The 13165-nt window shown below is 48.1% G+C and overlaps 1 protein-coding gene across 1 annotated transcript in view; it reads left to right on the top strand.

Annotated features, from left to right (window-relative positions):
* Nucleotides 1–5351, top strand: part of CA11 (carbonic anhydrase 11 (inactive)) — a 768903-nt gene extending 763552 nt beyond the window's left edge. Inside the window, exon 9 of the mRNA XM_086928698.1 lies at nucleotides 3955–5351. Within this exon, the coding sequence (XP_086784824.1) occupies nucleotides 3955–3989 (35 nt within the window). The 3' untranslated portion in view covers nucleotides 3990–5351. The remainder of the gene's footprint in view (nucleotides 1–3954) is intronic.
* The last annotated feature ends 7814 nt before the right edge of the window (nucleotides 5352–13165 follow it).

Genomic DNA, 13165 nt, shown 5'->3' with positions numbered 1-13165 from the left:
GTGGATGTCGGCCTCGGGGCAGCGCGTATGGCTTCCGCTTTCTTCGGATCCACTCGCAACCCATTGCTTGAGAAGATGTATCCGAAGAAGTCTACTGACTCTTGATAGAAAGAGCATTTGGCTCTGTGGAGGGTGAGTCCGTTGTCTGCAAGCCATTTCAGTGTTGCTCGGAGGTGTACGTGGTGTTATTCTATCATTTTTGAAAATACTAGGATGTCATCGCTTAGGTTTATTACGCCTTGTAGTCCGGTAAGCGTTTCCTTTCTCATGTTCTGGAACACCTCCGCTGCAGATGAAACGCCAAAGCTCAGCCTCTGTAGCATCGTAACCCGACGTGGGTGGAAAACGTCGTAATATTCTTACTGGATGGGTGGAGTTCCAGCTGATGGTACCCCGCGTTGAGGTCCAGTTTGGTGAACCATTTAGCGCCATCCAGGTCGGCCACAATGTTGTCCATCCTGGGTGTGAGATGGTGTTCCCTCTTTACGGCCTTGTTTGGCAGGCACATGTCAACGCAGGGCCAAATGGTTCCCGGGATGGGCCCAGATTCTTTATCTATTACTCCCAGGTCCTCCGGCTTCTTCAGCTCTTCCTCCACTTGTGGCCACAGGTGGAATGGCACCCTTCGGTGCCTCAGTGCCATGGGCCAGACTGTCGGATCGACTTGCAGTTTGAACGTTTGCCCCTTCAGGCAACCAAGTCCTAAGAATAGCATGGGAAAGTCTTTCAACATTTCCCGAGCATGCAGATCGTGCACCTGGTTCGCAAAGAACACTAACTCAAGATCTTCTGATGTGTGGCAGCTGTGGAGTGTGCCCGGTTTTCCTTCTGTGACGTGAAACTTCGTGGTCATAAGGTGACCCTCGCTGCTGATTTCGACCTCCATGACCAATCGCAGCGGGAGTGGCTCATCACCGTCGTACCTGTATATCTTGGCTTTAGAAGGTAGTGTGTAAGTCGTGTCGCCAGTTTGTCATACTGTTTACTGTCCATTTCGTTTACAGACGCCCCAGTGCCTATGGGGGCGCACACAGGGGATGTCGCAACAGTGATGTTGCACATGGGCGGTGGTCGGCGTCTGGTTCCTTCTCTGCCAACAAAGGACACGAAAAAGACGGTGTTGTCTTCCATACCTGATCCGAATCCTGGTGGGGTGTTGTCTACTTTGTTGATCGGATCTTCCATCGATAGTTGTCTCACCGCTGTCGAGAGCCCTCATGGGCAAGGGGAGCTGCCTCGACCCCTTCCACTTCCGCAGACCTTTGCAAAATGATTTAGTTTCCCACATTGTGAACAGGTCTTTCCTTTGGCGAAGCACCTTCCTGGGGGGTGATCTAGCCCACAATTTCCGCTCATGTTTCCTTGCGACGGTCTCATGGGCCCTCTGGACTGAGATGGCCTCCTCTAGATCGTGTCCACTCTCTCTTTCTTGATCAGGGGTGTCCGAGGCATCATGGACTGTGAGGAGGGCTGGTTGAGGGCCGCCTCCATCTCGTCCACACGAGCATTGGACAGCTCATGGGATCTGGCAAGTACGAGGATCTCGTCTAGTATGATGCCTGGCTGTCGCAGGATGAGTCATCGCAACGTGACTGATCTGCATCCTTGAATGAGCTCCGCCCTTATCTTCTTTCTTTGGACGGGCAGCGTACAAGAGCTTGCAAGTTTCCGTAGGCGGGCATAGAAGATGTCTATGGTTTCAGCTTTGCCCTGCCGTGCCTGCCGGAGCTTGAAACGTTCGGAGTCCGGGTTAATCTGGGTATCAAAGTGGCAGTTCAGCACCATGATGGCACCATTGTAGTCATCATCCAGTCCTCTATCGGGCAGGGTCTTGACTAGGTTATACAATTCGCCCCCACTGTAGCACATAAGGAGCGACCTCTTCACCGTGCTGTCAGTTTCCCTCACACCAACAAAATAGTGATCCAGACGACCAATCCATGATTTCCAGCGCGCCGCGGCTGTGGCTGGGTCTGAAAATATGGCCAGTCTGAGCGTGGGCCGATGGAACAGCCTGTAGCGGGACGGCCTGTGGAGAGGGAGGCGGTGGTGCCGCAGGGGAGCACTGCTGCCACTGGAATCCTGCGCATTCATCCTGCACCTGCACTTGCTGTGTGAGGAGCTGGGCGGCATGGATTGGTGATGCCAGAAGGTGTTAGGCGCGAGTGGGGGTGACCTCTTGCAGCCAGTGCTACAGATGAGTGCACAAGACGGTGGGCACCTTGCTCTCTGTAGGTGAGCCACCGTGGTATGCAGGTGGTGAGCTGTGTGCTGTAGGGGTGAGCCCAGACACGGGGTAGATCCTCCCTTGTTGTGCTGCAGCGCAATGTCCTCTGCGGAACTCTGTGGGAGTTGGACTTCCCTTGTGCAGTTTTCCACGCTTCTGTCCACAGGGGGATGAAGGTACAGTTTCTCGCCTCCCTGAGGCGTGGCTCAGTGATCCTGGTGGCACTGGAGGTGGCAGGAGGCTGGCACGCTTCCTCTGCGAGATGCGTGAGGTTTGGCAGTCTGGTGACTCGACCACGTGACATTTGGAGCATGGCCGGGCAGGCAGCAGCAGGGAGCGCTGATGCTCGCAGGACGTCACCGGTCGAGGCTGCGTGACGGGCACAACACTACCAGCAGGCAGATGTCCGGCAGCAGGTGAGATGCAGGGTGAGCACCTGCGATACTTGCCAAACATGCAGGCTGATCCAGCTTTACGGCGCTGGATTCATGAGGTATCGGTGTAACTCAGCAAGGCTTGGGGCAGACCCGCCTCATCGCCAGTGTGGTGTTTACTTCTACCACCTGTCGGCCGCACTCTGGGGAAATACTGGCAATGACCACATACACTACGCTGGTACACTCTGGGGCAAGACCCCGAGCGGTCTTGAGCCCTTTTATTTATACCCTCGGGCGAACCCACCCTTGGGGTGCGGGGATGCGTGTCGTGTTTGAGTGAACGGGCCAGGTTCCTCCGTCACCACAGTAAAGGCATGTGCCTGGTTTAGACGTCTGTGGTTACGCCTGTGTTAAGTCATACGTTGTTCAGACTGTGTTGTTTAGGCTATTTCACCTGAAATACTCCTTTAAGTAGTCCTATAATGCAAATAAACCTTTCTTTAAGCAGTGAACTTTCTTTAGGAGGACTTCTACATGTAACATTAGATAGTTTTGGTGCTGATGACATGCGATCAATCAGACAACAGAAGCCATTTATAACTAGACATAAACACACAACAAAGTCGTAGTCCTTCTAGAGAAAATACATTTTTCCTGTGAAAAGCTGGGTCTCAAGAGATTGATGAACTTGCCTGTTTGGCTGTAACAAAGCTTACAAATATATGGCTATGTTTGCATGCAGGTACACACAAGTGTAATTCACTCCATTCCCAAGTATTGTTTATTTATCTAAATTTGCATTAGGCAAATGTCCCTTTAGAAGCAACTTCTCGTCTCTCACCATCCACCCATCCATGTTTGGAAGCTAGAACTGAGAAATACACCACAGGGTGGTAGACCTCTACAAAAGGGTATATTATCAGATATGCTCTAGCACCACTTGACCTTGTTACTGAGACTAGTTATGTAGCCACTGGCAAGTAGCCCTGCTCATGGGCTATTCTTCCAGTCCCCACATCAGGTGGCGGAAATACCACTATCCAACACATTCACTGGTTGATTTTCCTCCATAAATGACTAGTGTTACTGTTACCCAATCAAGGGTCTTGTTTTATGGATCTCAGAATGTAAAAGGCTAAATTGGCCCTGACATGCTGGGATGTTGTGATCTGCAGGCTGTTAATAGTTTTCTGCAAAACATGCATTAGCCTTTGGGGATGCTGTTAGACTTCCAATATTTCTAGAGGATGGAGGATGGGGGGAGGATGGGGTAAGTGGGGAACTTGTTTCATTAGAGTAAATAGTAGGATTTGAAAGAACAACGTGTAACATTATTTTTTGTATTTACAGTTGACATTCAGACACCTTCGAAGACGGCCACCTAAGGAAACAAGGTTTTTTTGGCATTTGTACACCACAGTTATCATCTGCCCTTCGTACCAAAGCCTGACATCAGTTTGTCTTTAAGAAGAGATCGGATTGTTTCCTCATCAATTAATTTTGTTAAAATCCATACTTTACTTTCGGATTTCCAGTATGGGGTACTTCAAACGGGCATCTGATTCCAAGGACTACGCCATTCCTTGCATTAGGAAAACGGCCTTTGCTTACGTGGAGTGCGCTGGTGTGGGAGAAAGGCGTTGTATCCTTTAAAACAGTTTTCTGCCTTAATCAATCATTCCCAGGCCATACCGAAAAAAGTGAACAATCTGAGATGGAAATCTCTCAGAACATGGTTCCTTTTTACAGAGGAGGTTTGTGAAGGAGAACAATATAGCACTGACTCACGGAGCATGGCTCTGTCCAGAAAAAAGAAACAAGGGTGCGGTTCTGTCATTGGAATGTCTCCAGTACTCAATTCTTTGTCACAAACTTCACCCAAACTTCCTTCTGCTCAAATATTCCCCTAGAAGAAACATAAAATATAAATCTCACATGGAATGTCCTTCCATCACCAATATATCTGCTGAATATCTCCAGACACTTGGATGAGTTCCTTTAAAACTTTTTTTTTACTTATGTAATCCAAGGCACCAAGACTTTGAGATGCATTCAGGATGATAATCATGGAATGGTTTATTGGGCGTGAATGCTACACCAATGATGTTGTTTTCAAAAGTCCTATAATAGATAGACTACTCAATCAAGAGAAAAACTTAACCGGTAGCCCATCTTGGAGAGCCAACCTTCTCTTCCTTCACCATCATTCCAGAGTAACTTTTGGCCTTATGATTGTGGCTTCTTGTGTTTGGTTATCTCCAGCTTAACCACCTTACGAAGAATGCAAGTATTACAGGGCTATTTTTATATAGACTTTTTAAATTCACAGCCATATAGAAGGAACAAGAAGTCTTTTCTTCCATCTCAAGAAGTCTTCTCTTGCATCCCAAGGACTCCAACTCGTGGTTAAGAATCAGAATGGTGGATCATCCAAATCGTTCGCACCGTCATCAGCTACTACGAAAGCACACATCTTCAGCCCAGTAGCATCATGCTACACTCATGCAACTCCTTAACCTCGACAGGAACAATCTACTAAAACTATTAACAAAGACAGAAGAAAAATATTTTTTTTGAAAAGCATGTTTAAAATTTGTATTAATCTCAAGAAATGAAAGATAATTGTCTTTTACTGACTGATCTTAAAGTTCTCATTGTTTTTGCAAAATGATGCACGACTGGCAATATACCATTGTTGAAGTTTTCTTTTCTGATACACTCAGTTGTTTGTAATCTGGAGTCTTCAAAAGAAGGAGCATTTGCAGGAGGAGAGGGTTTGGAGTAAATGTGGAACCCAAAAATTAAAAAGTGAGTAAGTGAACATGAAAGAGTAGAGAAAGGGGACAAAATAAAACAACCATAAAGGTAAATTAGAGGGCAAATGTGAAGGGTAAGGAGAAAAAAAGAAGACAGAAAGAAAAAACAAAATGGAGAAAATAAAAATAAATTCAAGAGGTAAAATTGAAACAAGAATGGAATCCAAGACAAGAAAGGGTAAATGTGTAAAAAAAAAGCAAGGTGGAAAAAGGAAAGAAAGAAAGGGAAGAACGAATAAAGCATGGGAGGAAGGAAGTAAGGAGGCAATGGAAGGCAGTAGAAGCAGTAGAGAAAGAAGGGGGAGACAAGCACAAGAAAAGGCGGGGGGAGGGCTGAATAGATGCAGAGAGGAAGGAAAGGTCTTACTTATAGCTAAAGAGGAAGAAATGAAGGAAGAAGAGAGAACTCAGTGCAGCTGCTTCAATTCCTGCACCGCTGAGGCCACGTTATCCTGATGCATCCGTGACATAGATCATGACTCTTCCGGTGGACACTTTAATATCATTTGGTAATGTTCCAGTGTCTCTCCAGTAGACACGGCCATAAATACAGGGAGATTCATGGATGGCAGAAGGAAGGCGCGCGCTCATGTTTTATCCAACAGACTTATGGCCCCTGGGGTCGGCCCATTCACCGAAATCCGACGGTTTGATTTGTATCTTTTAATATTGACAAATAAAACAACGCCGGCCTTTGCACACCGAGACAAACTAGGAGCGCTGCTTAATGTATAGGCCCTGAAGCTATCGACTGGCGGAGGGAGACACCGTCAGTTCCGCTCAAGGGCTGTACTGTGGCTGGAGCTGGAGCGTGAAGGCAGAATTTGGGCCAGTGGTGTAGCTTCGGTCTTTTTGGGGGCAGCGGAGGTGAGCAAGTCATCTGTTGACTACGACCCCAACCTGGGAACAAATCATCTATCGACCACCCTCCATCCCCCTCAAAACAAAACCATCTGTCGGTTGTCACCCCTCCCCATTGCCTGCACCGGGCGGCAAACGCAGGTCAGGGACCGCCCCGGGTGGCAATAGGTCTAGCTATGCCACTGGTTTAGGCGTTGCTGTGAGGTCATGTGGACGTCCCCCCATTGGTTGGTTTTTCTTATAATGACTAAAGGGGGTTTGCTATTGAAAACATGCAGATCCAGTTGTCTTTACACAATCCAACATCACAAACACCAGAATAAGGCTTCCAGAATGTTCAATTTATTGATTTGTATTAGGTTTGTGGCGTCATTCACTTGCTGCTCCTCTCACGCCAAAGAAAATCATTAATCTGTAGAGGAAGGGCAATGGGAAAAGTGCATTTATTGGTTGGCATTATCAAGCTCTCATGCTTTATAACCTTCCCAGGTGCATCAACGTCAGGCTATAGTATGCTACCAGCATTGGTGGACATACTACTTTCTGGGTCTGGGCACCTTCTACGGTTCTGGGTTTCTCAATCACTTAAGCAAAAGAGGCCTGGTGACTGAGGAATCAGCTGTCCGATGCATTGCTTAGATGATTGTGCCAAACAATCAATCAGGGAATTGTAAAGAACGCTACTCAATTGTGAGGGTCTCAAGGTGCTGGGCGGTGCAGCTCCGAGTCAGCTGAAGAGCCAGGTCTTGAGGCTCCTCCTGAAGGTGTGCAGAGTGGGGGAGCATGTGATGTTTGTCGGGCGCTTGCTCTAGGTCTTTGCTGCAATGTAGGAGAAGGCTCTTCCACCCGCTCAAGCTCTGAAAATGCACGGGGTTTCGGCAAGGTCGGCGGAGCAGAGGTTTCCCTTGGGTACGTGGAAGGAGACTCTTTTGTTGAGGTATTTGGGTCCGGTGTTGTGGGGGGATTTGTAGGATTGGGTGCGTAGCTTGAAGGGTATTCTCTTCTCGACGGGGAGCCAGAAGAGGTCTCACAGGTGTTGGGTGATGAGTCTGGCCGCAGTGTTTTGGATTGTCTGGAGCTTGCGTAGCAGGGATTTGTTGATTCTGGTGTTGAGGGCGTTTCCGTAGTCCAGTCTGCTTGTTATGAGTGCATGTGTGATGGTCTTTCTGGATTCGGGGGGTGGATCCATTTGAAAGTCTAGCAAAGGATGTGAATGGTGTTAAAGCTGACTAATAGAAGTGCTAAGGGAGTACCCCGGGATCCTGTCTCAGTCCCACCTTATTCATCATATTTGTTGCTCCCTTAGTGGGATTACTCAGGAATTTAGGCTTTGTTCCAATATCATGTGCTGATGATACTCAGCTCTTATTTTCCTTTGACAAAACTATCCCAACACCCAGTCTACTTTTTCGGATGGCATGCCGGCTATCGCTAGCAAGATGAGGAACAACTTCCTCCAGCTTAATGTTGGGGAAAACCGAGATCATGTTGTTTGGAGATGCATCAGTGAGGTGGTCCCCAGGTTGGAGGGGAGTGGAATTGGGCACCGCTCTGGCTCCTAAACTGGTGGTCAAAAACCAGGGACTAATCCTCAATCAGAAACTGATAATGAAGGAGCATTCTGAAACCACCGTCGGCGCATGCTTCCATGTGTTAAGTCTCCTCTGTAGGGTATTTTCCTTTCTTCCTCCGACCACCCTCATCCAGGCACTGGTGCTAAGCTGCTTGGACTATTGCAATGCTCTGTTGATTTCAGCTAATGAAGCCTCATTGAATAGATTGCAAGTAGTCCAGAATACTGTGGCTCTCCTGGTCTCCAATACTCCCTCCAAGCTGCCTCCCTCCCTCTGTTGCAACAGCTGCATTGGCTTCCTGTGCATTGTGCACAAATCCCCGAATGGCAAAGGCCCTAGCTATCTGGCAGATACATTTACCAAATATCTGCCATCCAGGTCCCTTCACTCAGGGACCAAATCTCTACTCCTTGTTCCATGTTACAAAAAATCGTGCCTAGGTGGTAAAGCCTTCTTCCACCTATCCCCCTTTTATTGGAACCAACTTCACATCCATCTGCAGCAATGCCCAGATTACTTACAGTTCAGAATGCTCCTCAAAACTGCACTGTTCTAATGTGTTCCTCTTCTCTGGCCGGCTGTAGCAATTTCATAGCGCAAAGATACACCTTGGGGGGTGATTCAGGCAATTTATAAACCGATAAATATCAAATATCAAGCAGGTGGAGGCGACGGAGTTGATCTGTCGGGTCATGGGGAGGGAGGAGTCCATTTATGCTGCAGAGGTTCCGGCTGTGGTCCGTGCTTGTGGGGGGGGTTGCCCAGGGCAGTGGGCCACCAGGTGTTGTCCATGCTGAGGGGGTGGGCCAGAAAACGAGGACTTCTGTTTTCTCCGAGTTGAGCTTCAGGCAGCTGCTGCTCATCCAGGATGCAACGTCTTTCATTCCTTCTTTGGAAGCTGAGTCTGGTGGTGTTGGGTTCCTTCGTGAGGGAGAGGATCAGCTGGATGTCGTCGGCTGAGTCCATGCTGTCTAACGATGGCGGCGGGGGGCCATGTAGATGTTGAAGAGCATGGGACTGAGTGATGATCCTTGGGGTACTCCACAGTTGATCTCTGTGGGTTCGCAGAGGAAGGGCGGGAGTCTGATTCTTTGGGTTCTGCCAGTGAGGAAGGAGCAGAGCCAGTTGAGGGTAGTTCCCTGCATGCTGATGTCGTGGAGTCTGGTGGTGAGAGTTCGTTGGGAGACAGTGTTGAAGGCTGCTGAGAGGTCTAGTAGGATAAGGGCTGCGGTGTAGCGCATAGCAAGTGATTGAGGATATTGGTTAACGTGACAAGTGAGGTGTGTCACATCAGGGATATATGCCGTGCACTATGGGAAAGGATCCGTTTTCCCACAGGGTTGGCAGTTTATGCCCTTCTGGGGGACAAGCCCCAGCCTGTGGATACTGTTTCTTCGAGAGGCCTTTAGAACAGTTCAGCGTAAAGAGGTGTAGGTGAGGTATAGTCAAGACTATTTGTTGTGAATCATTCTCATATTTCAGTTAGTGTGAGGCAACAGATGTGCTGTTGATGCAGCAGCACTCTGCCTACTACAAGGCTTTATTGTCATGTAGTTCATGGAAGGTTGCGAGGGATTTTGTTAAATGTGCTCAGTTTGAGTAGAGTGAAGAAAAACACATAAATGCAAGATGCTTTGTTGGGGAGTAAGTGTTGTTAGCTCTGTGACATATTGGAACTGACTTGAATTTATTTATTTATGCATTTTTATATAGCACATACTCTACCCAGAGGTGTCAGCGTGCTTTACAATAAAGTGAAACAAATTTCATAAGGAAAGAGAGTGACATGGTAGTAGGTATCACTACTTAAATGTACAACAGTTACTCGTGATGAGAGTTACAGATTAATAGTTTACAAATTAATTCATGATTACATATTAGGAAAACGTGGAGCGATTAGGGTTTCACAAATATAAAATACATATTTACAAAATTGAGACTGAGGGTCTTGTAGCTCTCGTGAATGTATGTGCGAAACGCTATCTAATGTGGTGTGTTTAGTGCTTGGAATTTCTTGGTGGTGGATGTTGCTGGAAGACTTTCTTATTGCTAAGAAGGCATATCTCTGCCATCTAGGATAAATGCAGAAACTCCTGTCTAACAATGTTTTCTTGATGTTGGACTGACCTGTGGGGAATGCATGCAGTGAACACAATGCATATTTAGCAATCATAGATATTTACATCATGTAACATTAATTTACTTGAGATAGGACATTCAAGGAGTTACCAGCTCTTTAATCGAGGAAAGGGCAGGTAAAAAGATTTTCTGGCATTGGTGTCCTATGATATTATCAACAATGGATGTACTGAGCCTCAGAAACGGCCTCACCCCAATGCAAGCCACTGATGTTTGGGACAAACAAACTAGGGGCACACTATTGCTTAGATAATCTGCATGATAGTGGAGCTTGAACTGCGGGGTCGACAACAGCTTTGACCTCAAAATCTATGAGGTAAAGTGTCTATCAAAACAAGATTCAAATGAGCATTTAAATACAGTGAATAAGAAAGGACTTACTCAAAAAGGGATCTTGAGATCAGAAATTTAGGAAAAAGCACAAAGGATTTTTAAACAATAGAAAATGCAAATGCAGTAGAAATTCTCACACAATTAGTTAAAATACACAGAAGGAATTTGCCATGCAGACTTTTATTCACTAGAATAATCAATCAATCAATCATAGAACTTGTAAATCGTGCTACTTACCCGCGAGGGTCTCAAGGCGCTGAGGGGAGGGGGGGGGGGGGGGGGTGCTGCTACTGTTCAAAGAGCCAGGTCTTGAGGAGTCTTCCGAAGGCGAGTAGGTCTTGGGTCTGCCATATGTGGGTGGGAAGGGTGTTCCAGGTCTTGGCAGCGAGGTAGGAGAAGGATCTGCCACCGGAGGTCGTTCGTTGGATGCGGGGACGGTAGCGAGGGTGAGGCTGGGCGAGCGGAGCTGGCGGGTGGTGGTGTGGAAGCTGAGTCTGCTGTTCAGGTAGGCTGCTCGGCATTGTGGAGTGTTTTTGTGTGCGTTGGTCAGGAGCTTGAAGGTGATCCTCTTGTCGACGGGGAGCCAGTGTAGGTTTCTCAGGTGGGGGGTGATGTGGCTGCGGCGGGGGATGTTGACGATCAGTCGGGCGGGGGCGTTTTGGATGCGTTGTAGTCGTCGTAGGTGTTCGGCTAGGATTCCTGCGTAGAGTGCGTTGCCGTAGTCCAGTCTGCTGCTGATGAGGGCCTGTGTCACCGTTCTTCTTGTTTCGGTCGGGATCCACTTGTAGATCCTGCGGAGCATGCGGAGAGTGTTGTAGCAGGAGGAGGAGACGGCGTTGACCTGTTTAGGCATGGAGAGGGAGGAGTCGAGGATGAATCCTAGGTTGTGAGCATGGTCGGTGGGTGTTGGAGCTGTTCCCAGTGTGGTCGGCCACCAGAAGTCATCCCAGGCTGAGGGGGTGGGTCCAAGGATAAGGATCTCCGTCTTGTCCGAGTTCAGCTTCAGACGGCTGCTCCTCATCCAGTCGGCGACGGCTTTCATTCCCTCGTGGAGGTTGGTCTTGGCGGTGTGTGGGTCCTTGGTGAGGGAGAGGATGAGCTGGGTGTCGTCAGGGTAGGAGATGATGTTGAGGTAGTGATGGCGGGCCAATTGTGCGAGGGGGGCCATGTAGACGTTGAACAGAGTCGGGCTGAGGGATGAGCCCTGGGGGACGCCGCAGATGATGTTGGTTGCTTCGGATCAGAAGGGTGGGAGGCGGTCGGTCTGCGTTCTGCCGGAGAGGAAGGACGTGTTCCAGTCAAGGGCCTTCTATTGGATCCCGGCTTCTGGGAGGCGTGTCTTTGGGGTGCGATGGCGGACCGTGTCGAAGGCGGCTGACAGTTCCAGGAGGATGAGGGCTGATGTTTCGCCGTTGTCTAGTTGGCGCCTGATGTCGTCTGTGGAGTGGATGAGGGCCGTCTCAGTGCTGTGGTTACGTCTGAATCCAGACTGGGATGGGTCCAAGATAATGTTGTCTTCCAGGTGGCGGGTCAATTGCAGGTTGACGATTTTCTGTAGACCTTTGCCGGGAACCGGAGCAGAGAGAGGGGCCGGAAGTTCTTGAGGTCCTTTGGGTCAGCTTTGGGCTTCTTGAGGAGGGCGTTGATTTCGGCGTGCTTCCAGCTTTTCGGGAATGTCGCTGTTTCGAAGGAGATGTTGATGACCTTCTGTAGTTGTGGTGCGATGGCTGCGTCTGCTTTGTTGAATACGTGGTGTGGGCAGAGGTCTGACGTAGATCCTGAGTGGATGGAGTTCATGACCTTGCGTGTCTCGTCGTCGTCGTCGTTGGCGTTGGACAAGGAGGTCAGGTGGTTGACGCTGGTGGTGTTCACAGGGAGGGTCGGGTCTGGCGTAGTCGGGGCGGTCATGGTGTTGAAGCTGTCGGGGATGTCGGCTATCTTGCGTTGGAAGAAGGTGGCTAGTGAATCGCATAGTTCTTGTGAGGGCGGGTTGGCGCTGGGGTTGGAGAGTTCCTTAACAATGCTGAAAGCTCTTTGCTGTTGTGTGCTTTGTTATCCAACCAGTCTTTGAAGGAGGATCTCTTGGCCATTCTGATGAGGTGGTGATGTCTGCGGGTGGCGTCCTTGTGGGCTGTGTGGTTGTCTGGTGTGCGTTCGTGGAGCCATATCTACTCCAATGCATTAATGAGCAAACATCAAGTAAGTAGACAAATGCTCAAATGTGCAGCAAATCAGTATGAAACCAGACTGCATCCCTAGAGCCTCTAGCTCACACCCAAATTCAGGAGTCTGACTCACACCCCCAAGTTCAGTGGTTTATACAGTCAAATAGGATATTATGGAAACATTCAATGTCAGCATGATGTAAGCAAAAGAATCATACTTTCAACAAATCATACTGTATTATATTTTAAACCATCATATAACCCTACCATCTTAGCACTAGACCACTACATGAACAATGTTTCACCCCTTCTGACCTTATTCCATCCGGACATGTCTGAACAAATTAGTTATATAAACAGCAGAAAACAATCATTAATTAATGCAATACACTGTTCAAACAGGAAATGCCTTGTAAAGTAACAAAAGGATTCCTCCAGCAAGTTATTCGAGAACAATATGTCATACAGAATAAACAGGGCACATCTTGCAGCATGTGGTGACAAACATGAAATATAAACACACAATGAACATCATTATATGGTAACAGTTTACACCAAATTGAGGCCTAGTTTAGTCTAAGCCAGGAGGAAACACACTAAAGCACATCATAAGGATTTTGTTTCAATCGCAATAGCTCCATGGTAACTGTCATTGAGCATTTGAATGTCAGAA

Source organism: Lissotriton vulgaris, chromosome 7 (genome assembly GCF_964263255.1).
Source record: "Lissotriton vulgaris chromosome 7, aLisVul1.2, whole genome shotgun sequence".
NCBI classification, from domain to species: domain Eukaryota; kingdom Metazoa; phylum Chordata; class Amphibia; order Caudata; family Salamandridae; genus Lissotriton; species Lissotriton vulgaris.
The sequence above is the reverse complement of the archived record's forward strand: the minus strand, read 5'-3'. Positions and strand labels throughout refer to the sequence as shown.